The sequence below is a fragment of the Copadichromis virginalis genome, linkage group LG17 (genome assembly GCF_057382275.1).
Source record: "Copadichromis virginalis isolate Kocher_CV1m ecotype Utaka linkage group LG17, C_Virginalis_male_GT1.1, whole genome shotgun sequence".
Classification (NCBI taxonomy): domain Eukaryota; kingdom Metazoa; phylum Chordata; class Actinopteri; order Cichliformes; family Cichlidae; genus Copadichromis; species Copadichromis virginalis.
The window spans coordinates 21,547,087-21,574,507 of NC_140634.1; the positions used below are offsets into that span (position 1 = coordinate 21,547,087).

General features: G+C 42.0%; 2 protein-coding genes across 4 annotated transcripts in view; both read right to left on the reverse strand.

Moving 5' to 3' along the window:
• Nucleotides 1-27,421, reverse strand: part of usp6nl (USP6 N-terminal like) — a 102,180-nt gene that overhangs the window by 16,528 nt on the left and 58,231 nt on the right. For all 3 annotated transcript variants that reach the window (XM_085437466.1, XM_085437464.1, XM_085437465.1), the window contains 4 exons: nt 20,542-20,615; nt 10,938-11,017; nt 8,805-8,844; nt 6,502-6,582 (listed from right to left, as the gene is read on the reverse strand). In XM_085437466.1, the coding sequence (XP_085293592.1) occupies nt 6,502-6,582; nt 8,805-8,844; nt 10,938-11,017; nt 20,542-20,615 (275 nt within the window). The remainder of the gene's footprint in view (nt 1-6,501; nt 6,583-8,804; nt 8,845-10,937; nt 11,018-20,541; nt 20,616-27,421) is intronic.
• Nucleotides 22,099-26,817, reverse strand: LOC146689401 (uncharacterized). The gene is made up of 6 exons (XM_085437240.1): nt 23,439-26,817; nt 23,249-23,342; nt 23,047-23,158; nt 22,807-22,960; nt 22,562-22,689; nt 22,099-22,448 (listed from the first exon to the last, which is right to left on the reverse strand). Exons 4-6 carry the CDS (start codon nt 22,823-22,825, stop codon nt 22,278-22,280), a joined length of 318 nt encoding a protein of 105 aa, XP_085293366.1. The 5' UTR covers nt 22,826-22,960; nt 23,047-23,158; nt 23,249-23,342; nt 23,439-26,817; the 3' UTR covers nt 22,099-22,277.

A 27,421-nucleotide genomic window follows, 5' to 3' on the forward strand; every position in this document is an offset into this window, starting at 1 on the left:
ACAGGAAACACCAAGTTGCATGGCCGTAGCTGCAGTCCACTGACATGTAACTGGGGCATCTGGCAGCTGCCAAAAATTACACAGAATACAGAAACCTTCCCTCATCTTGTCAAAGCTGTCAGACAAACACAAACAGTGCGTGCCTGAATGTACGCTGCACCCTCCCTGAGAGAAAGCAAAGGGCTTTGGAAGGTGAACCACGACCATCTGGCTGGATGCACACGGAGACTGCGGGCAGTGAGAAGTCTAGATAGAATAGACTGCTATGCATGCAGAACAGTCCAGAGTAATCCAGTGTCGACAAAGAGATGGGAAATCAGTCAGACTCCGGCTGAGGGAGATTAAGTCTTAAAAGGCAAACTGCTGGAACAGCAAAGCTAATCGCAGCAGTGAATTCTCCGTCTCCACCTATTAAAACCCAGCCAGCCGTGTGCGTGTGCACAGGTGACTGACAGCGGAGGCAAACGGAAAGGATGGTAGAGTGTTAGGAGGCAGCACTAAAAACATCTGAAGACTAATCGCAGCACCTCAGTGTTCGGTGCTTCCCAAAACGAGCCAATCCCCAGAGACGCAACTTTGAAGCGTGTTTCCTCTCGCACCCCCACACTGATGACTTGTGTCTATCCGCCATGTTGCAGTGAGGTTGTGTGTTTAACCTCTTCATATTTTTCTAATATTGTAGTTTTATCTTAATGTGACAAATCCATATTTGTGATTGGTCAGATGCTGACTTAGATGTTGATGCTGAGGGAAGGAACCCTGGACCCCGTCCCTCTCCTGAGGGCGGCTCTTCCGAAAATAAAAGCTGTGCTGGAAGCTGATTGGAACAAAAACATCAATAGTTAAACTTCTAGTGAGGGCTAAAACATTTAACTTGTTTTAGTCTACACAGATCTCAAATAATTAAAGCAAAGCATTCTGCAGAGTACAAAATATTGCAGCAAAAGTGTTTATTTACATTTTATTTCTGAATCTGAACCTGTTTTTGTTGCTTTACAAGAAACACAGACGCAGAGGGAGTCGGGCCGGATTTACATGTACGAGCTGAGAGTAAATCAGGAGCCATAAATCAGACCCCATCTGTAACCTCGCGTCACATGAGTGTGATGCACTGATGTGTGTGTGTCTGTGTGTGTGCAGCTGGTGTGTTTTCACATTTAAAGGTCTGAGTGGTGTGTGTGTGTAAGATCTGAGAATTAATGACATTTAGTTGGGTGTGTGTGAAGTGTCCAAAGCCTCCACTCCATCAGCCTCCTACCCACCACACTTGGGACTCGCTTGTTTCTAGTGCAACAGCCTTGTAATTAGGTTCTGATGAGCGAGTCAATGAGCGCATCTGTTACACTAATCATCCTCCGAGCACGAGTGTGTCTGTGTGCCTACATGTGTGTCAACATTTACATTGAAAGTGTGCTGTTCACGCTTTGGTTTGCGCTCATCTTCTGCACAGACAGAACTCGCTGTGTGCATGGATTTAAAATATGGAAGGAAAACATTGGGGGTGCTTAAAAATAAGACCTTAATTGGTATTAAAATGTCTTAAAATCCTCCCTTTAAAGTCTTAAAAATGACAAATCTCTCACATTGTAACCAGACTCTGAATCTGCACACTTTTACCTGCATTACATTTAGTTATGACTTATTTAGTTTTGGTTAATTTAAAGCTGGACTTGAGCCTCCTTACACTAAACAAGTTCTTCCAGCAGAGTTAAAAACATGCTGAAGTTGAGATAAATTAAGAACAAAATTCTATTTTTCTTTTTGCTACAACTACAAATAATGAGCTGCACATTATTGTGGCTTCAATTTATGGATCTGTGCTGCAGTGTTTTTCCCTCTGAAGCTAAAGAGGTCATTGCTGCAGAGTACAGCCTGCAGCAGTGACGGCCTGTATCAAAAACTGGCGTTTCTTCTCCAAGTTGTTAAAAATGTGTCGTTTGACACCCAGCTGGTTATGATAACAGTAAAACAGGTCTCATCACAGAGTGACAGAGTTTGTATGAGATCAGCAGTTGGATTGGGATGGTGTGGGATCTGTTGTGGTGGAGAGCTGAGCATAACAGTAAAGCTGTCGATTTACTGGTCAGGCTACGTTTGCACCCGCACCTGTGGTCCCGAGCTCTGAGTAGTGACTGAAAGACTGAGATTGAAGGAATGGTTGGGCTCTTCCTTAGCTAGAGGGTGAGCAGCTCGGTTATTCGTGAGGGACTTGGAGTAGAGCTGCTTCCCCTCCACATTAAAAGGATTCAGTTTAGGTGGCTCAGGCATCTGAACAGGATGCCTCCTGGACGCGGCATTTCGTTGGAGAGGCATTTCGGGCATGTCATACCAGGAGGAGGCCTGGGGCAGAGTCAGGACTCGCTGAAAAGATTATCTCTCGCCTGTTTGGGAAAAACTTCTTGCCATCCCAGATGAGCAAGAGGTGGCTGACGTGAAGGAAGTCTGGGCTGCCTCCACAATCCAAGTCAAGATGAGCGGTAGGAAAATGATAACTATATGGTCTCAGCACACAAAAGAACACTTTTAAGTGCACTCAAGAGTAACTTCAAAATGTACAGGGTAAATGTTGTGAAGAGGCATACTGTAACTCTAACCGAGTTAAAGTATGTGCGTGAGAATGCATTGCTTGTGCTATGTACTGCACTACAGCAGCCTGGACAGCAGTGAGCTTTTCAAGACTTGTTGGCAATGATGGAAACTGAGAATGATTTTTACAACACATTTGCCAAACATTTTAACTTTTAATACTGCTTTAAAAGTTGTAATATGAGGCGGGCTCCATTTTAAGGGAAGGGATAGTTCAGTAGGTAGAGTGGTCGCCCCGTGATCAGAAGGTCGGGGGTTCGAATCCACTCAACGGCTACCCTAAGGTACCCCTGAGCAAGGTGCCGTCCCTACACACTGCTCCACGGGCGCCTGCTTAGTGGCTGCCCACTGCTTCTCTGAGTGAATGGGTCAAATGCAGAGAAAAACAAGTAATTTCCCCACGGGGATCAATAAAGTATCCATTATTATTATTATTATTTTAAAGTGCAATCAAAATGGGCCTGCCAGCACCAGTGTGTGCAAAGAAATTTTATACCTAAAAATCCTGTTGGCAGTTTGAAATATACCAAATTTAATTAGCATGGATCCACCTCAGAGGCTGTTTGCCTTCCTGAGTTTTCGGGTCATAAGCTGCTACTTTTTCCCCACACTGTGAACACTGCGGCTTATACTGATGTGCGGCTAATGCTAATGCATATTTTTTTTCATGCAGCCAAAAACATTTTGCCTGGTAACAGTAGACCAATAAAATTGTTATGTAGTATATATACGGTATATATTTTTACCGGCTGTTAAGAGACGCTGTAATGTTGTTTGTGCACTGTTCCGTAAAAAACCACAAGCAACGTATGTGTGTTACTGATACGTACGTATACTTAAAGGTAGCCGTGTTACAGGCGCTGTTCCAGGAAAAAAAGCATTTGCAGTATGTATTTTTGTATGTTACCATATCGTTTATGTTACCTTGTTTATGTTACCTTACAGATTAAATTAAATGTTAAAAATCCTCACGTGTAGTATTTCTGTGTAAATATCTCATATTATGAGTGAAACGCATACGGCTTAAAATCCGGTGCGGCGGATTTTGTACAAAGTACAAAATTGATTTTCTTTCTAAAATTAGAGCATGCGGCTTTTAATCAGGTGCGCTCTGTAGTCCGGGAATTACAGTAATTGGCTTCACATTTAACACCGGCTCCTTGATGGAGCCTCTTTGTGTGGACCCACACCTGAGTGACTGCTGTTGGATATTAATAAAGTCTCCCAGCTACCGAACGAAGCCATCATATTAGCTGTTTTACAATTCCTCATCATATTCCCAAACACAACCACAAACATCCTCAAGATTCCACTTCCACCACAGCTTTTCTGAAGAACACCACTTCCTGTGGTGACCAAGCAGTTACTATGAACTACTAGACTGTGGCACAGCTATAGTCTTAGAAGCCAAGATTTCAGAACATTTGCTGCGGTATAATTACTATAATGCTAAACACGATAACCGTAAGGAGGATTGGTCTTGTGTGGCTGGTGGGGGTGGCTCAAGGGGAGCTTATGACTGTCTTACATCTGCTCTCATACTTTCAAACTGCGGGCTAAATGTTCTCACAGCAGTTGGCAAGTATGGAAATAAAATAAGAGGTATATTGAGCGTGACCCGTTTCCTCGCCGAGCTGACGGCACGCTGCTGACTGACAAAGGCAAAAGAAATATCCCTGAAGCTGAGATGAAGAAAGAAAGGGTGGAAGAGGGAAGCGGAGGAGGCGATGTTGAGTGATGTGATGGATCGAGCTAAATGTTCTCTCTGCGTCCTTGGCTGTAACTCGACTTGAAAATGGCTTTGAAATAAAAGGGAGGCAAAACCAAAAAAGAAGCACAAGGAGAGTAAAAAAAAAGGAGCCTAAGAGCGCTCTTAGTGCCAGCAGTGAGTGCATTTCAAAGGACCAACACACCTCAGTAATCCCTGCTGAATTCATGCATACAAATGAAGCACTGCGGGGAACACCACAAAACAACCTGGACCTTAGAAGGCACCAATGAAGACAGCCATAGCTGATACCTGCCCCCCTCCAGCTGTCCTCCAGAGACATTCAGCTCCTCTGTATCAGCCGGACTGCAGCAGAGGGCAGAAGTGGACTTACATTAGCTCGGGAAGATAAATGCTGGAATGCGGCTCAGATATTTAAGGGTGGATTTGATGTGTGTTACTTTATCATTCGTGGTCATTTTGAAGCTGCACAGAAGACTGTTTTTATATTTAAAGATGAAATGACCGAGTGCAGTAAAGCAGCCTGTTGGTTTCTAATGTGGAAAACTCTGGACCTTGCTGTATTAAAGAGGACATAGTATGTTTACTTTTATTTTCTACAAATATACAGTTACAATGGTGAATGTTTATGTTAAATAAAGCAATTTTTTCATTCTGATCAGAAAACTCACAAAAACCTTTTACACCGACCATAAATTATCTAAAAAGAACGCAGATTTTCAGAAGGAGGTTTTACTGAATTCCTCTCACCATATGTTGGCCAAAAAGTTCTCTTAGAAATATTAAAAGAACAAACCTGACTTTTATCAGAACGGGGCTCAAGATCTTTCTGGGAAAGTCCAGACCCTAAACAGTCTAACACATGGACGCAGCCACTCTCCTTGGCTTCAGACGTCTGTAGTGCAACACAAAGACAAATTCCCAGTGCACAAACCTGTGAATGCTCCTCATCTACTCAGAGAAGTTTGGACTCTTCAACTGTAAACCCCTGAAACTACTCGGTCACAGCCAACAATGAAGTTCAGGTCAGTTTGAAACCAAAGCTGATGCTTGCCCTTTGGACAAGTCGAAGACGAAATCGCAAAGTAAGAGTTTAGAAGGAGACGTCTTTGGAAGGGTCTAAAAACAGCTGCACTGGAAGCCGTCTGAACTAGCGAATAAGAGCACAACTCGCCCCAAAGGGCTTTATTAACAATACGGTGAAATCAGCCTGCATTTATAACAACATGGTGATTATCTGACCTTTGACCTATGACCTTGAAGAATTACATACTAAAATGCTGTATTTTACAATCTTTAATCATATCATTGGAGCAGATCTGGCTGAAAACTCTGGCTTCTACAGGCTGTAAAAACTTGAGATTTCTAGTTTTTCCACGTCTGCTCTGACTTTGAACTTGATGTCGACCCGATTTTCACCATAATTAAATCAGCCTGAGCTGTTCTTGCTACCATGACACAAATTTGAACAAGATATCTTGAAAACTGACTAGACTGCCAACAAACAGACAGACAAACAAACAGACCCTATTACATACTCCCGCCCTGTTTAAATGCTGCTTAACTGTGCAGTCCCTCACATTAAGTGTTTTATTCTTCTCAAGAACATTTGGGGATCCATTAAAATGTAAAATGGTCAGACGAACAATAGTGATGACTGATCGTCTACTAGACGAGCCGTACGCGTCCCTAGTTTTGATGTGCAGAAGAAGATGAGTTTAACCGACAGACAATTTAAATCAGGATTTCATTTTATTTATTTACTCATTCATATTTTTTTAAATGCCAGAACTTTTTGATCATGTCACGTATGACTGATTTAACTTTGCAGGTTTTAAATCCAGCCTCAGATGCTTCAATAGAAGCCTTCAGCCCATCGACTGCAGCTCAGTGTTTGTGCAGCTGTAGCAGAGGGCGAGTGCCTGCCAATCATCTCTTGCGACACCGTCTAGCGGCTGGCGAATCGATGGCCCCCGCGGACACGCACTACTATTAAAGCAGCTATTAATAGCAAAGTAACAATCTCAGAAGCCACATTGTGCTCATGTTCTACACATGTCAGGCTAGAACTGCATCAATTAAGGCCAATTTATGGTCTTTGCATCTGTGTTCAGGACAGCTGTGGACAGCAGGGTGCCACACGCTCCTGCTCATAATGAAATCAGTGCTGTCAAAAGGAGAATCACCTTCTCACTGTTCTTGTATTTATCCCAGTTCTTCAGCATCTTCAGCCATTTGGTGGTCCTCTCCACCTCCGTGTGTTTTTGCTGCAGAAACAAGAATGAAAACATTAATAAGTTTCCCCTGCAGCTGCACTCGGGTCCACTGGGAACCACAGTGAGAAGAGAACAACATGCAGGTCATTATTTTGTATGTTCAAAGGCGTTTGGAGCTGTTCAGATGCTCTAATTAAAGCCTTCTGCAGATGCTGGTTTGTCTTGTTTGACTTTTGCACATTTCATGAACACAAGCATTTGTGAAAGAACCAGTTTTTACATCAAAACAAAGCATATTTATCATTTAAAATCAGAATTTCAGTAAGTTTTGTTCTCACAGCTTTGGGATTAGAAATTGGGCTTTTACTATACCAAATAAGTCACTTGTTTAAGTGTTTTATTCATTTCATTTTGATAAATTTGTTTTTCTTCAGTATGGCATTTTGAAATTAAAAACTACATTTTTCCCTGTAGTTGCATAGAAAACTGCGTTCTATTTGACTGTACGTCCAACACCTCAGAGTATCCTTATGTAACAAAGAACATGAGGATACTCTGAGGTGTTGGACGTGACTAGAAAGAGTTTCTATTTTTAGGCAAACACTAAAGGAACAAATATACAGTATATACGATATACTGAAACAGCTGACAGGGACTACATGTTAACTGCGTCTGGTGTGAGCAGAGGAACTGATTTTAAAGAATAAAAAACCCAAGGCTGGTACACTCCTTTGTTTTCTTGAACAACACTGAGGACGAAGGATGAAGATTATTGCTTTGGTTTAGTGGTGTGCTGAGTGGGAATTTTTCAGAGACTGAGGAATCTGTTTGGAAGCTGGCTTTGTTTTAATTGTTGGTAAAATTATGGATGGAGTTTCCTTCCCCTTGAACCTGCAGACAGGTGACATGCTAAAGTAAAAAGCTGAGCATGTGGCCCCTGTAGTGAGGGGCTCTGATTTTTTCTTGCCATGGATCCTCTCATCTCAGCCTATTAACATTTCCAGGTTTTTAATTAATAAAGTTCTACCAAAGCTGCTGGCATTGTTAGAAGAAAAGGTGCCCAATGGCATTACCAATACAGTTTTTATCTCTCCAAACTCGTCATTTTGTTGTACTTCATGCCAAACCAAATCTTCTCCAGTGGGATGTAAACCAGAGTCTACTGGCAGTCAAACCAAAAAGTTCCCTCCAAATTCCCCTCCTAACGCAGACTGTACGTTTCTAAATTCGGCATATTCCTGGAAATTAATTTACTCCTCATTTAAATGTTAGGAAAAAATCTAATATCTAAAAGGCAGAAAAATTGAGTCTAGTCTAATGGCAATACAAACAATGTGTGTTTAGGAGCTGTATGAAACCACTGATCACGATCTTGGGATTTGAAACTATGGTTAAATGGTTAACTCTGGTTAAATGAATGATGCTGACGGGCAGCTGTAGGTCTTGCAGGCTTGCGTCCACACGCCTGTGCAGAACGCATTTACGCATCGTTCTGCTCAAGCGCTTTTACAGCAGTTCGCTCTGACGCAGCAGATGAATGCATGAACCATGCAGCTTGCATTCTGCCTCACTTGTTAACCGGGAGAGGAAGGCCCGGCCGTCTGCCGGGGTCACATCCAAACATCTTTGAACCAACAGGTAACTGCTCATCTGCACTAAGATACAAATAATACGTCGAGTCACTGCGCTAATCTGGGACTCTTGTCTCTTGGGTATCTGCAGGTAGCATTTCATGAATTACACAACACTGTTTGTAATCTCTGAGCAGGGGTGTGAAACAAGGCCCAGGGACCCATGTCAACCAGATGAACACCAACTGGGAGATTCTGGTTGATCAAGCAGCTTTCTCTACACCCAACACCAACTGAGGGAATATCTTTTGGGAGAATAATGTTCATCCGTCAGATCGAATTCAACAGACTTTGAGATCATTGCCAAGGTGGCCCGGCACCTTACTAACCCATGTGTAGGTTTCCCATTTTTATTAGGATCGACCCAGATCTTTCTTTTTTTTTTTAACCTCTGGGCCAGTCACGCAACACTAAGCAAGAACTACAACAAAGGGTTTCCTGTGTCCCGTGCTTCAATCTCAAACCAAACCGGTCTATCTTATTATATTCTCAGGGTTTTAATGCAGGGGAAGTGAAAGCAGGAACATGAAATGTAATTTTCTGATTTGCGTAGCTGAGAAATAGCTCTTTTTTTATTATAAAAATGCCCCAAAGCTGCACAGATGGATTTGTTTAAAAACAACGAGAAGCAACACCTCTCACCTTTTCCTCCACCGAGTCGTAGGATGGAAGTTCAGTCTCACTAAAGAAAGGAGAGGAAAGCAGAAGAAATTAGTAAGGAAAACAGCTGGAGGAATGAGATCTTAAGCCTCTTAACCTCCAAGTTTTTAGTTATGAATCATAGTTGATATATTTTCCTTCCAGAAAATACTTTCTTTTAAAGAGTTCATCTCACTCCCTGACTGTTATCAGTAGGAGGGAACATCACATATGTCAGTGGTCACACAAACAGGAAATAACAGATTGGACATTCCTTAATCTTGTGTCTGTTTATCAGAAGTTAGTCACTGGAGAATAATCTGGTTTCAGCTCCTGTTGAAACCACTCTTACCATGCCTCGACCCCTTGGTCACTTCTGCTCAGAGTCTGGTTTCGAATTATGCAGGAGCTTCCAGTTCAGCCGTATATCTGCTTTACTTTGTGAGGAAAGGATGACACCTCGCCCATCGTTGCCTCAATTTGGTTTACATTGTAAGGTAATGACCCGACAATAATACAGAAAAATCCCCAACAATCACACAATCCCCTATGAGCGTGCAGTTGGCGACAGTGGGAAGGAAAAAAATGCATGAACCAATATCTACTAAAACCTTTACTTTTAAACCAGCATTAACCCAGTATTAACCAGGACAACTATTTATCATTTCTACATGTACAGACTAATAGCCCTGTATGGTGGCTTCCATTCTAACCACGTCTTTTAGAGATCTAACCAATGCAGAACAGTTAGTGGCTGAAAATGTTACAGCTAGCACTGTTAAAGACAAGCTACATAAGATTAAACCTAATGCTATGCTTCTCTAGCTAGTTTACCAGATGCAATTTCCTTGCTGTCTGGACCAGTCGCCAACTATTTTGGTTCTTTCATCAAATATTATCTGACCTTTGAAATCATTTAAAAAAATCCACCACATTTGCTGTATTGTTTATAGGAAAGGCAGTCCACTAAATCACGACCCATAGGTTGTGTAAACAGTTCATTACAGCCCATAGTAACATTTCATCATGACACGGTTCATAGTAGTTATGAACAGAGCAAACGATGAGGTGAGATGAGAAGTCTGACAGGCCAAGGTATGGATATATATATGGATATGGGGCGACCGTGGCTCAGGGGGTTGGGAAGCGTATCTGTAACCGGAAGGTCGCCGGTTCGATCCCCGGGCTCTCTGTCCTGGTCGTTGTGTCCTTGGGCAAGACACTTTACCCTACTTGCCTACTGGTGTTGGCCAGAGGGGCCGATGGCGATATGGCAGCCTCGCTTCTGTCAGTCTGCCCCAGGGCAGCTGTGGCTACAACCGTAGCTTGCCTCCACCAGTGTGTGAATGTGAGAGTGAATGAATAGTGGCATTGTAAAGTGCTTTGGGTGCCTTGAAAAGCGCTATATCAATCCAAACCATTATTATATGCTGACAAATCACAGACTTAAACAGTCTGCTGTTTGCTTCCTGCTTTAATGCGATAGTTGGCTTATTTTTTATTAAACCATGACTACATAACATCTACACATACAGTTCGTGCTTCAGATTGACTCTGAACATGACACCAGCATTTATACTTTACTGAAGTAACCCAACTTTTGGAAAAAGAGCCTTGGGAGATCTAGTCTTGTTCTGGTGGTTCTGCCTACACAGATTCTATAACCTTAAAACTACTCAGAGGTCACGCTGTTTTCTCCAGCGCCAACTGTCTGCCCAATTCAAAACACTTCATTTTCGTTTTCTCCTGCCCAGTCAGTGACCTTGACCTTAGCATACTCCTGTCCCGGTTTTAACCAATCGTATAACCCCAGCACCCTCCTCCTCCTCCTCCTATCTCTCGTTGGATCGTACCACTCTATCCTCACACTGATGCTCTGTGATTGTGGCCAACCAAGCTGTTTCCTGCCTGCATGTGCCAGCCTATATATAAAACACTCTAGCACAGTGGTGTTTAAGAGCCTCACAGCCTCTGACCAGCCCGGCTCAAGCCACAGACACACTCATCTCTCAGCAACACCCGTCTGGACAGCTGCTGCTCGCTTTCTTTCTCCCTTCAGCGTGGTAGACTGGGCTTTGAAGTTTACTAATGTAGTTATTAGGCCTGATTATAGGCTGTATGTGTGCAAGAGCTTACTGGACGAAGCCAAAGCGGTCGACAACTTTGTACAGACGGAAGTTACTGTCCTCCCAGGGGTCCACGGGGGCGTCTTTTCCCTGGAACAAAGAAGAGAGAAAGGGGGAAAAATTCAGATTGGTGAATTTCTAAATTGGCCATCAAAAATCAAGATGACCTTTGACCTTCTGAGGATGCCCCGTTTCTGAGGATTTTGTGATTCTTTATAGAAAAAAAACAATAAAGCAGTTAATCTGCAAAGTAACTGGTATCCTAATTTGTTTGACTGATGCCTGCTGTTCAGTGAAATAAACTGAACACTGGCTTCTGATGGAGCTCCAAATTACATGCCACCCACGTTCTTCAGGGGGAGAGGATAGTGTTTTGATTGGCTGCTAGATTACATGTGGGGGCTTCGACTCTGGCGCCCTTGAGAAAGTGCGTCGGTGTGAGTGTGTGTTTGTGTGTGACCAGCGATTAACAGGTGTGAAATGAACAGCCAGACGTCCACCTGCGTCACCATCTGACTCGAGGCGTCCTAAAAACCACTCGACCGTCAGTGAAATAGGAAACCCAGAGGCAGAGTGTGTGAGGAAGTGTTATAAAGAGAATATCAGAGAGACAATGTGTGAGAAAAATGAGAGATGGAAGCACAAAAAGGTCAGAAAATAAAGGTACAAATGTCCGAAATGTTGGATATTTTGTTGATTTGAGGCGGGATGAAGCGGCCTTTGTTGATCTGCACACAAGCTTCCTTCTTCCGAACCATCTCTTTGAAACTGTTAAAGCTGTTTTACATTCACAGTGAGATAAAGGATTGGCTCAGCCAAATACATCATTCATCTCAGCTTAGCAAATCTTAGCAATGACCTCAAATCCAGGAGAACTACGACCATAAATACTAAACAGTACGCTAGTCCCCACTGATGCTGAGAAAACTTTCTTCCAAGTTTGCTTCAACTTCATGTATGTATGAAGGACCAACGTTTTTTTCTGATTTCACTACATACATTCTAGTTCTGATCTGGCTTTTACTCAATTTTATCACAAAATCTGAATCATGCACACCGATCAGGGATAACATTATGACCACGACCTAATATTAACCCATCGGGGCATGGACTCTCCAAAGACCCCTGAAGGTGTGGCGTGGAATCTGACAGCACATCCCACAGATGCTCGACTGGATTGAGAACTGGGCAGTCTGGAGGCAAAGTCAAAACCATTCCTGCTGAAAGAGGCCATCAGGGAGTACCGGTCCATGAAACGGTGTAAATGCTCTGCAAAAGTGCTCAGGTTGGTGGTATGTGTCAAAGTAACATCCACATGGTGGGAAACCTGCTTCTAACAGCAACTTTGAGGACTAAGTTTAGTTCCTTACAAATATATCCCACCCACTAACAGGTGCCTCGATGAAGGGGTACTCAGTGATAGTCACTTCACCTGTCACTGATCAAAATGTTAAGACCAATAAACCAAGAAGGATTAAAGGAGGAGGAGCTAAAACAGCTTGCTTTGGACAATGGCTGAGCTGAGGAAAAGAATCTCCAGCATAAGATGTGAAAGACAAAAAAAGTAATAAACATTATGTTTGCTTCCAACTTCATTTTATTGAGTCTACATGTTAAATATGTTTGTTGCTAAAAAGCTAGAGGCCAAAACTTATTTCAGAACGGGAGTATGCAAAACAATTTTTTGAGCTGTCAGCTGCTCAAACGACAGGAAAACAGGAATCAGAAAAGTTGGTTTATTATTTTAACCAAATTGACCTAGAGTACGCTTGGGGAGTGTGATCGTGTGTACAGCGTCTCTTTATGTCTGTCTCCACGTTGGTTGAGTGTGGAGTAAGTGCATATGAGAGCATGAGGGTGGGAATGGATGTTTGTATATGTGTGTGCCTGTATTTCTGTGTCTATATGTCAGGTTGGGTGTCAGGCGCCACCTCTCTGGGGACACCTCAGGCCCTCCAAGGTTTGGAGGCCTATCTCCCCCTACCACCACTTCCCCTGCCAGTGGCGGACTCCCTCAGACATCGGTGCGTTGGTGGTTCTTTGTGTCCGGGGATGGGCGTCCAGGTGCACACCGGCTCACTCCTTGGCGGCCGCTTATCGGGGCCTGGAGCCTGGGGCTCGCTCGGGCCACTTCGGAGGTGGGGTGCCCCCGGCCTCTCGGCCTGGGGCTCGGTCACTCAGGCACGGCTGGCTGCCGGCAGAGCTCATGGGCGCTTCACTGCAACTCCCCCTGGCTTCTGCTCCGCGGCTGCTGAGTGAGCCCTCATCTGGGACTCTCCTCAGCTCTTTCTGGGACAGTGGCGCAGCTGCCCCTCTGTTGGTCTTCCTTGGTCTCTTGTGTTCTGGGGGCCTCTGGATGTCTGGAGTTTTGATCTCCTCCATACCTGCTTCATGCCCTGGAGGACGGGGCTGTGGCCCCCCCACACCCTCTAGCAGATCATTACATGAAGGAACCTTTTAAAAAACAAAAAACAAGCGCGTCCATGCTCACAGGTGTACACACGGGTGATCACACCCACAAACTACACCCTTTTTGGCTCATACCTCAAAGCACACTGTGTTCTGTTGATCTTATGTGCTGCACAATAATGTTTAATATTTAGTATTTACTGTCATATTCCCATATATCATTGTGATGCTGTTTATTCTATTACTCTTGTTCTCTTCTGCTTGTTTTCTTTTTTCTTTCTCAGCAGGTGATCCAGGTGATTGATATATGCATTTTTTTTTATTTTTTTCCCTGCTCATTCTGTTGGTTTTTGTCTTTTGCCCTTCTCCCCCGTCCCTCTTCTCAGCTGTTTCTCTTTCCCTCTTTCTTTCCCCCAGTCAAGTCTGTCCTGTATTCAGTAAGTGAAAATAAAATAAACAATAAAAGGTGAATCAAATAGACCATTACAGCAAGGCTGGGATGGTCCATTTGGTAAAGTAAATCCGTTGGGCATCTTTCTTTGCCTTTAGACAACAATTCTGATGGCAAAAGAGCCAAACGGGACAGGCAAAAAATAAATAAATAAAAAAAATAAATAAATAAAACCAAATTGACCTTTTGGCTCTATAAAATATTTTCAATAAAATGCAATATATATATATATATATATTAGGGGTGCAACGATATAAAATTCACGGTTCGATATTTTTTCGATACAAAAAAATGTTCATGCCTTTTTAATTTGTCATTTATTAAATTTATAAATATATATTTTAACTCAAAGGTGTAGTTTTTAAATTTAATGTTGCTGAAACAACAAAAGAATAAAAAAAGATATAGAAATCTATCTGATCAAGGAATCACTCATCTTTGGAAAAGAGAGTTTATTACAGAGAAATGGCTCTTTCCAAAATAAAAGCTATACTATACGCTTCTTCTGGGCTATATTCTCAGCAGCATATTAAACATATCAGGTCCCCATAAGAAGAATCATGTGCTAACGGCTGTCTAAATGACTCGGGTAAAGTTTGTAGCATGCGTGCTTGTTGTTTTTGTCTTTGCACTAGGATGATGTCGGCGTAAATGTGCAGTCATATTCGTTGCGTTCCCACTAGTGCTGTCAGCGTTAATCTCGTTAAAACGTTAACGCCAAATCTCCGGACGGCGCCAACACGTTAACAAGCTAACTGCGCTAATGCACTAGTTCCCACCAATTGAGCATTGCGTGGCACATCCGACATACTGTTTTACTTTTGTCTATGACGCGCTTACCATCAGGGTCATACGTCACATGAAAACCAAGATAGTTCCAAACGCCAGATCTGAATGAGGGTGAGAGAGGTCCAATTTCGGGTAGTTGAGGCAGTTGCCATGTTGCAACAAGCTTAGCTTCTGTCTTGCTAACTTGTGCTGCGCTCAGTGGATCTGCACTCGACAGTGCAGCCTAGGCGGAGTAGTCGAACGCAGATCCACTGAGCGCTCAACACAGACAGCATCGTCAGAAGAAAAGTTGATAAAATAAATAAAAAAAATTTTATATTGTTCGATACATATGCGTACCGAACCGAAAGCACTGTATCGAACGGTTCAATATCGATACGAGTATTATTGCACCCCTAATGTATATATATATATATATATAGAGAGAGAGAGTTATGAATAAAGCATTTTTCTGCTGCAAAATAAGAACCATTTCACCGTCAGCTTACACTTCTGCTGCCTGTATGCAAATTACAGTACATGTACCGCTGCTGTTTGTCAGTACAACAGTCTACGTTTACTGACTAAGCTTCTGATTGTAACAGAACTCTATTATAGATCTCTATTGTCATGCCCCTCTCTCTTACGTCTCTGGTGCTAAAGCCTGTTGGAGGTTGCCAAATGCTTTGCGAAGCCCTGAGAAGGCTGTGAGTGGTTAACAGGTCGGCCTGACATCCAGATGTCGAGGTGAAATATTTCAAAAATCGTCTCCTCCCTCTGCTCCCACCCAGTTTTTGCACCGCTCCCTCAGCACAAACAGAAACTCACCCTTGAAATAGATAAGTCAAACATTGAGGAGCGCCTCAGGGGAATCAGAAGATCTCTGTGTGTCGTTCTCCCCCCTCGCTCTGTGAGTATCCACAGAGTCGCAAACTCTACATCATCATCATTTCTGTGTCAGTTTCAGGGTGAAATTAAATCAGGTTCGTAATTTCACCTCTGACCGTTCAGCTGCCTGCCTGTTCTGAGACACCTTCGCCGTCTCATTTATATCTCCTTGTGAGAACTTGACTTACTTTCTCAAACTGTTTGAATAAAATTCATGCTCCAGAGAACACAACTGTTAAATTTTAAAAAAAAAAGGAAATATTGAGATTTTTTCTGTCATATAAACCTATATATTTACGGGAAAAATAAATACATTTTAAGACATTTTATTAGCATTTGGCTGATTGGATTGTTGGGCACTGATTTCATAAATATCAAACCAGGGAAGGACTTTAACGCCAATTATCCATCCATCCACCCTCTCCCCAGTGTTCCCTGCAGCATCCTCCCAATGGGACATGCCCAAAACACCTCAGCTGGCTCTTCTCGAGACCAATCCAGCTCCAAGTCCCTTCCAAATCCGACCCCCTCGCCCACAATCTTGTTCTTGGCTAACACCCAAAATTATTAGTGAAGCTTGAGGGTCACACAGATTTTTCTTGAACAAAACTGAAATGTGGTGAGTGAAGAAAACTTATGAGAGACCTGGGGAAAAAAACCGAGTTATGCAGCCACCCAACATAAAAAATAGGCTCCATCCTTCTGCAATCAGCAGCAGCAGTCAGGCCTGAGCAGATGTGTCATTTGGAAACAAAATCAGTCACTTCTGCACATTCCACAAAGACAAAAGTCATATTTAATAACCACAAATTTACACCAGGTGACGTGAGACGACAAGTGTTTGTGGCCAGCGTGATAACAGACTCTATTAAACTCCTCCCATCCCCAAAAGTGACAATGACACTGATTTAGCTCCGATTGTGCCTCATTCTGCCACACACACACACACACACACACACACACACACACACACGCACACACGCGCGCGCGCACACACCTCCATCATCTCCGCTCTCCATGGTCTCTTCACTCTTAATGAGGCAGCCTTATTATGCAGCCTGCTGGACTAAATTAAAAAGGCTAATTTACAAACCGAGCATGGTGGGCTGGTCCAACTGATAGCGCCGTGCTTGGTAGCAGAGGTGTCACTCAGGACGGGAACGCGTACATACAGTCCAACCACAAGAGAACTGAGGATTTTGAGTAAAAGCAACATTTCTTCAGCGATATTTAACATACTTCATACTGATTCATAAAAGTCTGACATGTTTCTGGACATTGTTAGATAATATGCTGCAGCGCATGTTTTTTTTAAGTCTCTGTGAAAAAACAAGCAGCATGGGGACATATCGGAGCTTTCAGTGGGCTTTTTTATGAGGGGAAAGGACAGAGAACCCACTGACAGGTGACATGACTTAGGTGACGTACCTGTCAGAAGTGTTGGATATAACAGGCAGGAAGTGAACAGTCTGTTCCTTAACTTCATGTGTTGGAAGCTGAGGGTGACTGAGTGACTTTGACATAATTCAAATTGTGATGCTTGGGTTTAGACTCGACCCATGCAGCTCTAAACAAGCAAAGGCTGGTTTCATAAAGACATAACACTGTTAAAAAGCTTTCAGAAATCCCGCCTTCTTCATATTTTGTTAGAAAAATGGGAAATTGGTGCATTGATTTATTCAAATGTGTATAAACACCAGTGTTGGGTAAGTTACTTTAAAATAGTAACTTAGTTACATTACTAGTTACTTCTCTCAAAAGTAACTCAGTTACTTCAAGTTACTCGTTACTTTCAAAGTAACTAGTTACTAGGGAAAGTAACTTTGGTTTTACTCAGAATTCTCTTGTTAATGTGTTGCTTCCATAACTTTTCCAGTCTTCTAGCTTGCTTACTTGCCACAAGTGCACTGTGCCACCTACCAATAGAAAGGAAAAGATAATGTGCATATTTCCACGAGAGAAATCCCACGCCTGGACCGTCGTTGACTGCTGCCATGATTCTAGCCTACGTCACAGAGTCATGTGCGCCTTTTACATCCAACACAAAAACTGCAGTCGTGGTGCTTTCGATTGTACTCAGAACTCAGAAATTCTGCCTTCTGAATAGGAAGATGTAGGTAACACCAGACTGCAGATGAGCTGCATACATGGCTGGACTGGGACAGAAAATTGGCCCGGACATTTTGACTAGAGACCGGCCCACCATTATAGGAAAAATCTTAAAGCCTTTGAATGAAAATAAACACTGTTGTGACAGTGATGTACACTGTTTTGATGGTATATATGCATCAATCTATCAATCGTTTGTTGTAAGATTCAGATAATTATTTTTTAAAAGCGAGACATTTTAAATGAGAATAAGAAAGAAAAGTATTTCTTTGTGCCCACATCTCCCTGTTAATGCCCTACATGCCCCCCTGGCCACACTTTGCTAGATCCGCACCTGCACAGTTACCAGCTGTCAGCTACCTAAAAAAGGATCCTGGGGTTATTTGTCTCTCAGAAACAGCTCATAACTTCCCTTCAACTCATTCATGTCACCTAAAAGGTAAACCTGTTTCTCCATCACCTGTTCAGCTCTGATGATTCAGTAAGGACATCTCCTGGTTTCATCTTCATGTTTCCCTCTCACCAGATAACCAAACCATATCATGACCAGCAGCTTTTTTGCAGCTGTGGCTCCAGCAAACATCAGCTGATACTAGAAATTAATATTAAATAAATTCTAACAACAGCTGATCAAGCTTAAATGTGCTGCTGTTGTTTAGCGCCACATCCGCTGGTTTCCTCTTTCGGCGCAAAGTGAGCGATAAACAAACAAGAGAGCCGATCAGCTGATCATTGATCAGTTTTCATGATTGAAGTAGAAACGGGAGAGGGAGGGGGGAGAATGAGAGGAGAAGAGGCAGCTGTGCAGCAAAGACAGAATAACTCCAGCTTTGTGCCTTTTTCATTGTAGCTGAATTACGGGACAAACTGTTCCTTTTCACCTCAATAAGAAACGCGTAATATTTTCTCTGAATACCAGACGGGACGGTTGGCAACTCTAATAACTTATGAACAAAATAAAGTTCAACATCATTAACTTCATAGCACCACCCAGCTGTATAGAAACTCCGTCATGCTAGCTAGCACGCAGTACGGAAAAAGTCAGAATAACGAAAATAAACTCCACCTAAACTTGGTTCATATCTGACCCAGAGAGACTGCAGGTCATAACTTCTTACCTGAAGTTCAGTTCACACTTGGACCGGCGGCCGCCTCGGGTCTCTTTTCCTTCTGCGTCCCCTTTCCTTCATCCACCTGCTGGCCTCCACCACTTGCTAATGTTACTGAATCTGTGGAAGCTCCGCGATAGCCACCACACGAAGTAACGAGTAACGACCCTATCTAAATCCCAGTAACGAGTAACGCGTTCTGATTTTGGCATAATAACTAGTTACCGTGCTCGTTACCACAATAATAACGTAGTTACTGTAACGCGTTAGTCCCAACACTGATAAACACACAGGGAGACACAACACACTGATGACTGATATGTTCCAGGTTTGCTCTTCCTGCATTGGCGGCGTGTTTGGAGTCATGCTGAAAAATGAGGCCATTCATAATCATACGATCATTTGTAATCCACTTGTCCTGTTTCTGAAATTCTTTAAGGACACACTGCACACCAAACACAGACATGTCAGGTTTTCAGCTAATAATTCTTTGGGAACTACTTTATTCCCAAAGAACTTTGTTATTCCTGTGTTTAATCCAGTCTTTGTCATGTTTTATAGCCTAAATTTAAGAAGAAATTATCTGTTTTGGTGACAGGCTGCTAGTAGCAAAGTGCCTAAAGACACAATTTAAAATGGGTTCTTTGCAAAGTTTGTCATGAACAGACAGAACACTGGTTCATCCCTTTGGTTAGATGCCTTTTTAATGCTTGAATGATTCATAGGTCAGTGTTTAGTTGATTAAACAAAAAATAACTGGAGTGAAAATGAGTGAAAAAGCAGCCAATGTCCAAAGAAAAACTTTGCTCAAGACCGCTTTGAAAACTAACTACTAAAAAGTCTTACTACTTGGGTGCAACATATAAAGAAACTGAGGGTTTTGCACAGCACCGTATGCTGTCAAACTCTTCAGTTTCAAGAGCCCCATTCAGCCTGGTTTGATCTGTAGTGGGCTGGACAAGAAATCAAAGTAAGTACTTTTTCCAGCAGTGCCTAATTTGCCATATTCACCCTTCAGTCACTGCACATTACAATTTATGGATCACAACAGATCAAGATACCAGCAACTTTATGATCCAAACTACTTCAGATCTGGAAAAAGTGCACATCTGCAGACATTTTCACTCCTGTGTAGTGATGCTGGCATCCCTGCGGTGGGTTTCTGTGCACTTTATTTAACAAATTAAATTTATTTACTAAATTTAATTCAATTTTCCCACTTTGCAAAGCTACCCAGTGGACCACACGGGATTCATTGGTGGATCTCGTGTTTGACGCCCCTGATTCAAGTGCTTTGGGATGAAGGAACTGCCACCTCTGGATCCCAGTCAATAAAATCATTCCATGCCCATGACATCACATTAACCCACTCATTTAGTCTAATGAGTAACCACTCGAATCCGCTTCCTCCCTTTTCTATCAAACCTTCATGCCTGCAGGAGGGATTTTTGTTGTTCTCTGCCCCTCTAACACAGATAACGCACGGCCCACTGAACACACACACACTGGAAAGACAACGGTGGCTTTTAGATGTATAATTTGCATGTTAATTTTCACTGAGAATGCTGCATCTGAAATGTGGCTCTTGCGCAGTAATCACAGCCTTTCGAAATTTATGAAAATGATTAAATCACACGGCGGCACATTGTGCACACGGCACGCTGTTATTATTGTGTTTCACGGGCAATAAGGCAGTGATTTATGGAGGGATTTCACCACAGCGTTATGAAGTTTGGTGGAGTCTCAGCATGACTGAGTGGCTGGAATTTGGCTTCGGATGACCACAGGAGGGAGAAAAAAAAAAGTAATTGCTGTGGGTTTTCCGCTTCACCAAAGCTTCTGTGTGCTTTCACACTGACGGAAGGAAGCGTTCGCCGTACCTTGTCATATTTGGCGACTATCTCAGCCCGCTCCTGGTCAAGTTTCACCGCTGCATCCTGCTCGGTATCAGACGCTGGAGAGACAACAAAAGAGGCGAGGGGAGGAGAGAGGAGAGAAGATGATTGGGCGTTGAGCATAAGCAAGTTCAGCAACAGCAACTTAGAATAAAGGTTTGCTGGATATTAATATATACACTGCTATTATTTTAGGATAAATTCAGCAAAAGACAAAAAAGCCACATTAAAAGAGATCAGGTTATATTTTGCACTTCATTTAAATACATTTGCAATCCTGGTTTTCAAAAGATGTTTCTGAACCACTTTTGTTTAAATTGTGTTGTTTAGTATGTATATTAGATGTCCTGTTTTTCTTCATAGAGCCACTTGATGGTACTAAACTCAGTTTTTATAGTACTTCATTTAGATTTTTGCTTATTTTGAGTCATTTTTACCTCATGAAGCAATGCTGTTTTATTATATTCTGTTCAAATGAGCTATTTTGCTTTATGTAACCCTCTTGGGATGACCACAACCAGAACCCCTGACCCAGCCATTTTTACTAACCCAACCTAACAGTATCTAGCAGCTCTTTAACTCCCCTCTCCCTGCTTCCCCTCTGGGGTGATGGAGGTTGATGAGGGTGGTTTTTTGATCCCTGTGATCTCTTTTATTTCCTTTTCCCTGTCTCTTTACTTTAGTAATGTAACACATGATGCAGGGAACAGTTTGAAGTAGAGGGCCTCTACTTCAAACCGATTTGGTTGAAGGACCGTTTTGGGAGGACACTCGAGATAAACTTATCCTAACCCTCGACAATCAGAATATGTGATTTTTGCTACACTACATTTTATGCAAGAGTTCCTTGAAAACCACGGCAGTAATGGGCCTCCTGTAAGTTTTCTTAGGTGTTGTAACTGTCGCTGCTGCTAGCTAAACTCAGCCCTGGGGCGCACACACATCCGATTATCCTGTCATCACAGACGTGCTGTGTGTTATTCCGGCTCCCTCGGAGTGTGCCAAGAGCTGACGTGGAGAACGCACACACCCTTTTCAACACACACTCTTCAAACCAGTCAGAAGGAAACGCTTCAGTGCGGCATGCCCAGCGTGTCAGTCTGACCTCAGGCGGTGTGTGTGTCTGTGTGTGTGTGCACAGTAAAAAACCAAGTGTCAATTTTACACTTACAGAGTTGATTTTAACTCTGCTTCAGATAACATTTGGTCCCACTCAAAATTAGAGTTAAATTTACTCTATGGCCAGTGTTAACTTTTCAGTGTTAATTGTACTCAATTTAGTGTCAAAATTAACAACAAAATGTGTAAAAATATTTAACACTGAGGGTTATTCACACTGTTCAGAGTAATTTGATTACACTTTATAGAGCTATTTTACTCCAAATTTAGTTTAATAATAACACTCTGATGTGTAATAATATATCATTTTTATTTCTCTGTAGTGTGATTTTTTCATATTCATCTTATGATGCTATATTACTAAATAACTGTGATCTATCCTACATTATGGAAATAACAACAAATATACAGGTTAAAGTAACAGCATTTATTATGTTTCTCAATTCAGTGTCATTTAATTAACATAACAAACCTTTACAATTCACAGTTCTATGATGCTCACTAGAGAAAGCAATATGACATTTCCCCAATGTCGTAGTTGCAGAAAAGTAACAAAGTTGGTCAGGGATGAACTGTATGATGTACCAAAGACATAATGGGCCCTAAAGAGTTTTATCAAGGGCTCCTCCAGAACCTGTCGCATTACATGGAAGTGCATGCTTCTCAATCACAATGAAGGTGTGAATGCTGCTTCTTGTGGCTCCCTGAGTACGAAGGTAGGGCTGACTGCTTCGGGTGATGTTGTCTAGATGCTGCTGTACACTGGTTCCAGCCTACAACAACACATTAAACAACAGTATTAAGTGACTATCCTCTGACAGTAGATTAGCTCAACGCACTGTCCATGAAAATAGAGGTGATGGAAAGTATATTTTAAACAACATACCTTTGGGAATTTGATGAGGTTATTGACAGCTTGAGATGCAGACATCTTTCCTGGTCTCTTTCGCCCTTGTGCAGATGGTGGTAGCAGATGTAGCAGCAGCAAGATAGTAGACAAGTCACTGTCCCAGCCTACAGACGAATAAACAAAGAATTATTCCAAAAATACATTGAATTGACAGAATTACCTATATAACCAACAATGGCAAATAAAAACAGTCACAATCATACCATTCTCAACTTCAGTACCTGACTCAGCATTGCACATTAACTCCAAGAGCTCTGAGGTGGGGACAAGTCCATGACTTTCCTTTACAACCTTTGCTTTGAGATTGGTGAGCCACCTCTCCAAGAATTTGCTCCCAGTGACCTCACAAAACAGGAGTCGGAAATCTTGTTCTATCTGTAATGCAAAAATACTAATGAGGTGTTTGATTGAATCCTGCCTACAAATTACATCAGTATCATTTAAATGATAAGTGAACTTACTTTTGGGAGATTTGCAAACTGAGACGCTTCTTTCCTCCACAGCTTTTCTTTGAATGGTCTTCAACCGCCATGCAATGTATCCTGAACTGTTCTCTGGATCGTAGTAATGTTTCTATGTAATTAAATAAACGAAGAAGGACTATGTTATCAACATTTCTGAGGGCAATTATGTATTTAATGTTGAAAAGTTCCCTTTACTTACATATCCATGTTGTGAATATGGGTCTTCCAGATATGGAGACAGAGCAACAATGTCCTGCGCATACATCACTCTTACGCTTTTAGGGGGAGATGTCCTAATGTATAAATTCAATAATTGGCATTAAACATCACAATTAAAAATAATACAATGTTTAAAATGTTTCTTTATATCTTACATTTTTGATTCTTACCCATGTCATTCTGTCATCTCAGCCTCAAGTATGTTTCTCATCCGTCTTCTGGTTGCATCTCTCAGAGATTTGGTTTGTCCATACTCTTAAACCTTTCTATAAAATAGGAACATTACTTAATATTACTTAACATGTCATTAACATTGCTATCAGTTAATTTACACAAAATACATATTTCTTACTAAATAATGAGCAAAACTCTAAAGTAGTGTATGCCTTTGGCATTTGCTTAAAATAATATAAACCAGTAAAGTTAACTTTATGGTAATGTTACCCACTTTTTCTGAAAGTATGTTCGCTCATGTAAGCTAATTAGCGATTATTAGCTTACTGATAAACGGTAATTTAGTTGTTCAAACTGTGCGATTTGACATGTGACAATGATATTATTTAGACAGCATTTAGAAGAAATACATAGTTAAAATGTTTTAGGTTCATATTAACGCAGTGAGAAGATAACGAACATCTTAACTTTTAGCAACTGCTAGCATGTAGCTACTGGAATGCCATTAAACCTATGGGTAAATGCTGCTAACATGTCCTCACTCGACATCAGTGAAACTATAAAGAGCTACTTAGTTTAAAAATACCTTTTAAACAATGTTACCAGTATGGGAATGTTAACTTCACTTACCTGACTGTGGCAGCTCTTCGGAGAAAATTCCCTGCGCATTAGAGCTCTGAGGCCACACACGCCTGCGGACTGGTAATAATCAACACTGTGTGGAGTGAAGTCTTCACTGCGTGACTAACAAACTTTACACTGACTTTTAACTCTGATGTTAGAGCTGGTTTACTCCTCATAGAGTTGTAAATACTCTATCTAGGTTAAAATAGGTTTACTCTGAAATATTGACACTCCATTTTTTACTGTGTGGCTGCTTTAAACCGACAGCTGCCGTGGCGAGGACGTCACCGCGCCACAGAAAGGTTTCCAGTGTTTTCCCAGCCTACGCGTCACATTGTGTGAGTGTTAAATGTGTTTATCCTCTCACACACACGCACACCGATAACACACAAACACACACACCTCACTACTCTGTGATTGTAAATCTGCATTTCCAACAGCAGTTTACACACATACTTCCTGATTTTGCTGCGAGAGACAGCCAAACACTGGATGTGTGCCAACAAAGCTCTAAATTGGAGTCACATTGTGTTTATGTTGAATCTGGTGTGCAGCAAGTAGTAATGAAGCCTTGTAGTGAGCAATACCTGGAAGTGGGAAGGGGAAGTAGCAGGCATGGAGCCTTCTGAATTTAGCATAAAATGACCACCTAGGAGGACAAAATGCTTACAAGGTACATCCTGAAGCCTGTTGAACATCTACGCTGCGCTCTCCCAGCTCTCAAGATCAAGATAACCTTAGAGATCCAAAGATGGATGTCAGATGGGTGAAAAATAACAAGCAATGAAATCATTTTAGAAGGTTTTTAAAGCTCTTTTCTGAACTCACCTGAACTCTGGAAAAAACCCAGAATCTACTCAAATGGTCGTCAAACTACGTTTTTATACCTATACTGAAGTGCCAAGGGTGCAGAGGAGGTCATCAGATGTCGTCTTTATGGAGAAAAGAGTTCAATAAACCTTTGGATGGTAAACCGTAAAATCACCCCAAGACCTGAAAAGCCTTCAGTGTGTTCACTGCTAACTCCACGGCGCCAAATACTGAGATTCTGTCAACATTAGGCATCTCTCAGCTTCGGTACAGAGCACGGTTTCAGAGAGGTAATCAGCGCCATAAAAGGGCGATGAAGACAGCATTAGGAAGCAGAAGTGGTGGCAGTGACATAAATCACTGGTTTCTGTTTGTGTTTTAGTGTCAGTTTGTGCACCAAAGATGCTCAGGTAGGTCTGGGAAAAGAAAATCTGCACAGAAAATAACAATGCATGCTGAAAATTGAGGCTTAAAAGTTACTCTGTGCCTTTTAGTGAGACACAAAAAGATCCTCCACCTTATAACATCTGCCAGGTCACTGATGAACCCCAGCGGGGTTGGGGTTAGGCTGCACACTACATTTCAGATCAAGTCTCTTAACATGCAATCAGGCCTGTACAGCTCTTCCTTTATAGGATTTCCATTTGCTTAGAAGCATTCATATCTGATGAGCTGCGAGTAAAGCTTAATCTAGAGACTTGCCTTGATGCATGCTCAATCACCCAGATAAGGAAATCCCACAAAATTAACTGTTAGGCAGTAGGTGCTAGCTTCAGTCATTATGCAGATGCACTGTTTATAAGGTCGGGGAAACCTGCAGTCAGCTGAGACTGAAGAAGTCACTTGGTTGAGTGACGAAACGCTTCTCCTGCTCAAAACACAACGTGTTCTGAGACTCACAAATATATGGATCGGAAACATTTGGAATTTGACCAGAAGAGGGAAAGTTGAGGCATTTCCAAAGCTACAAGAACTTGCAGCTGACAGTAAATGCTGTCTGCCCCTCCAACGCCTGATCTTTTAATGACGAAAAACAATAAGAAGTATGAAAATAATACAGTCGGCTATTAAAACCTCAAATCTCAAACTGCTGGCTTTTGCCCTCTTTAACCCTTTTCCACTGAACCCCCAGCAGTCAGTGATGATGATCCTTATTCTGCCAGCTTTTCAGCCCTTTGCAGCTCTTTATTTGACTCCAGTCATTCTCCAACTTCCTCTCAAGGTCTCTGGGGTTCAACTGGAGGAAAGGCAAGACGGGAATTCCAAAACGCTGCGAACAAACATTCTCCTTATTGAGCCGGCTGGCATTTTTATGACAGGATGGTGTGTGTCAATGAAAGGCATGTGGCTGTGGGCTGCCAAGAGCACTCTGCAGGAGAAGACGCCACGAGCGAGGGGATGGGGGAAGAGACGTTCGTACACAGCAAGGCAAACTGTCTGGGGCAAATAAACAAATACAGTAAAGTCTTTTTCTGCTGGGAAATCCTGCCCGAGAGGCCCTGCGGTTCCCATAGTGAGCGGGGGAGGAATTGGGAAGGAAATGGGATTCAGTCTTTTCTTTGCACTGAAGCTAAGCCCCAACTTTGAGACCCTCACAGCCATATTAGTATTCCACAGCGGTCTGACTTTAGATAAATGCAATTAGAGGCCTTTTCATGCTTTAAGGATCACTCCAGCGTCTGTGACGGAGATCGGGTCTATGTTTTTATTTGCAACCGAGGAGCTCTTGACTTGCTCCAGAGGGTTTATGTGGCATTTCATGTTAGGACTCTTGAAATATGTTTGATAATGAGCCTCCAAAGATGACTTTGACATGCCGCACACCATGGTCATCAGCTGGAGAAATGGTGACTCAAATTAGGAACTTTATTGCAAATTTAATTGTGGGGAAGTCAAACTTCTACTAATTTTGCCAAATTATGACACAAACCTGCATGTGCCAAACCAAACCTTTGAAATAGAAATATCCATGTCCAATAAAAGAAAAGAAAACCGAGGAATAACGCTAAATATGCAGAAATTCCAGCGCAAGAGCTCTGGCTCATCTACTTTACATCAGGTTAATATGGTTATTTAACAGTAATTAAGTATCTAAATGATAACACTATGTGTTATAAAAAGAGGTGATTGACTGATTGATTGATTTGTTTCTGAAGCCACAGTGCAGTGGGGAAATTCTGCAGTCCTTATTTAAAATCCCTTGAGCACGATCCCTGAGTCTGATCAGACTGGAGAGAGTGAGCAGTACAAAAAAGTGCTGCAAAATAAGCTAAAAGAGAAGATAAATCCCCTCTGAGCTTGATGGGCTTTGATTATTTAAATCAACTGCTTCATGCACACACATGAAAACACTGACTAAAGTCACTTCAGCTGCTTTAAATGGACAGAAGCCTCAAACTCAAGTAACTTCAATTATCTGTGATGTGTAGACGTTCATCTTGTGTTTATCCTTGTAGTTTATCCAAACTGGTTTGGCAAAATAAAGCACCAGAAAAAAGAAAACAGAGTAGCTTGTGAAGTAGAAATAAGATAAACAGGAACAAAC

Coding starts and splice junctions, on each gene's coding strand:
- LOC146689401 (XM_085437240.1), bottom strand. Junction 22,449..22,561: donor ACCTCATCAAATTCCCAAAG/GTATGTTGTTTA, acceptor GTGTTGTTGTAG/GCTGGAACCAGTGTACAGCA.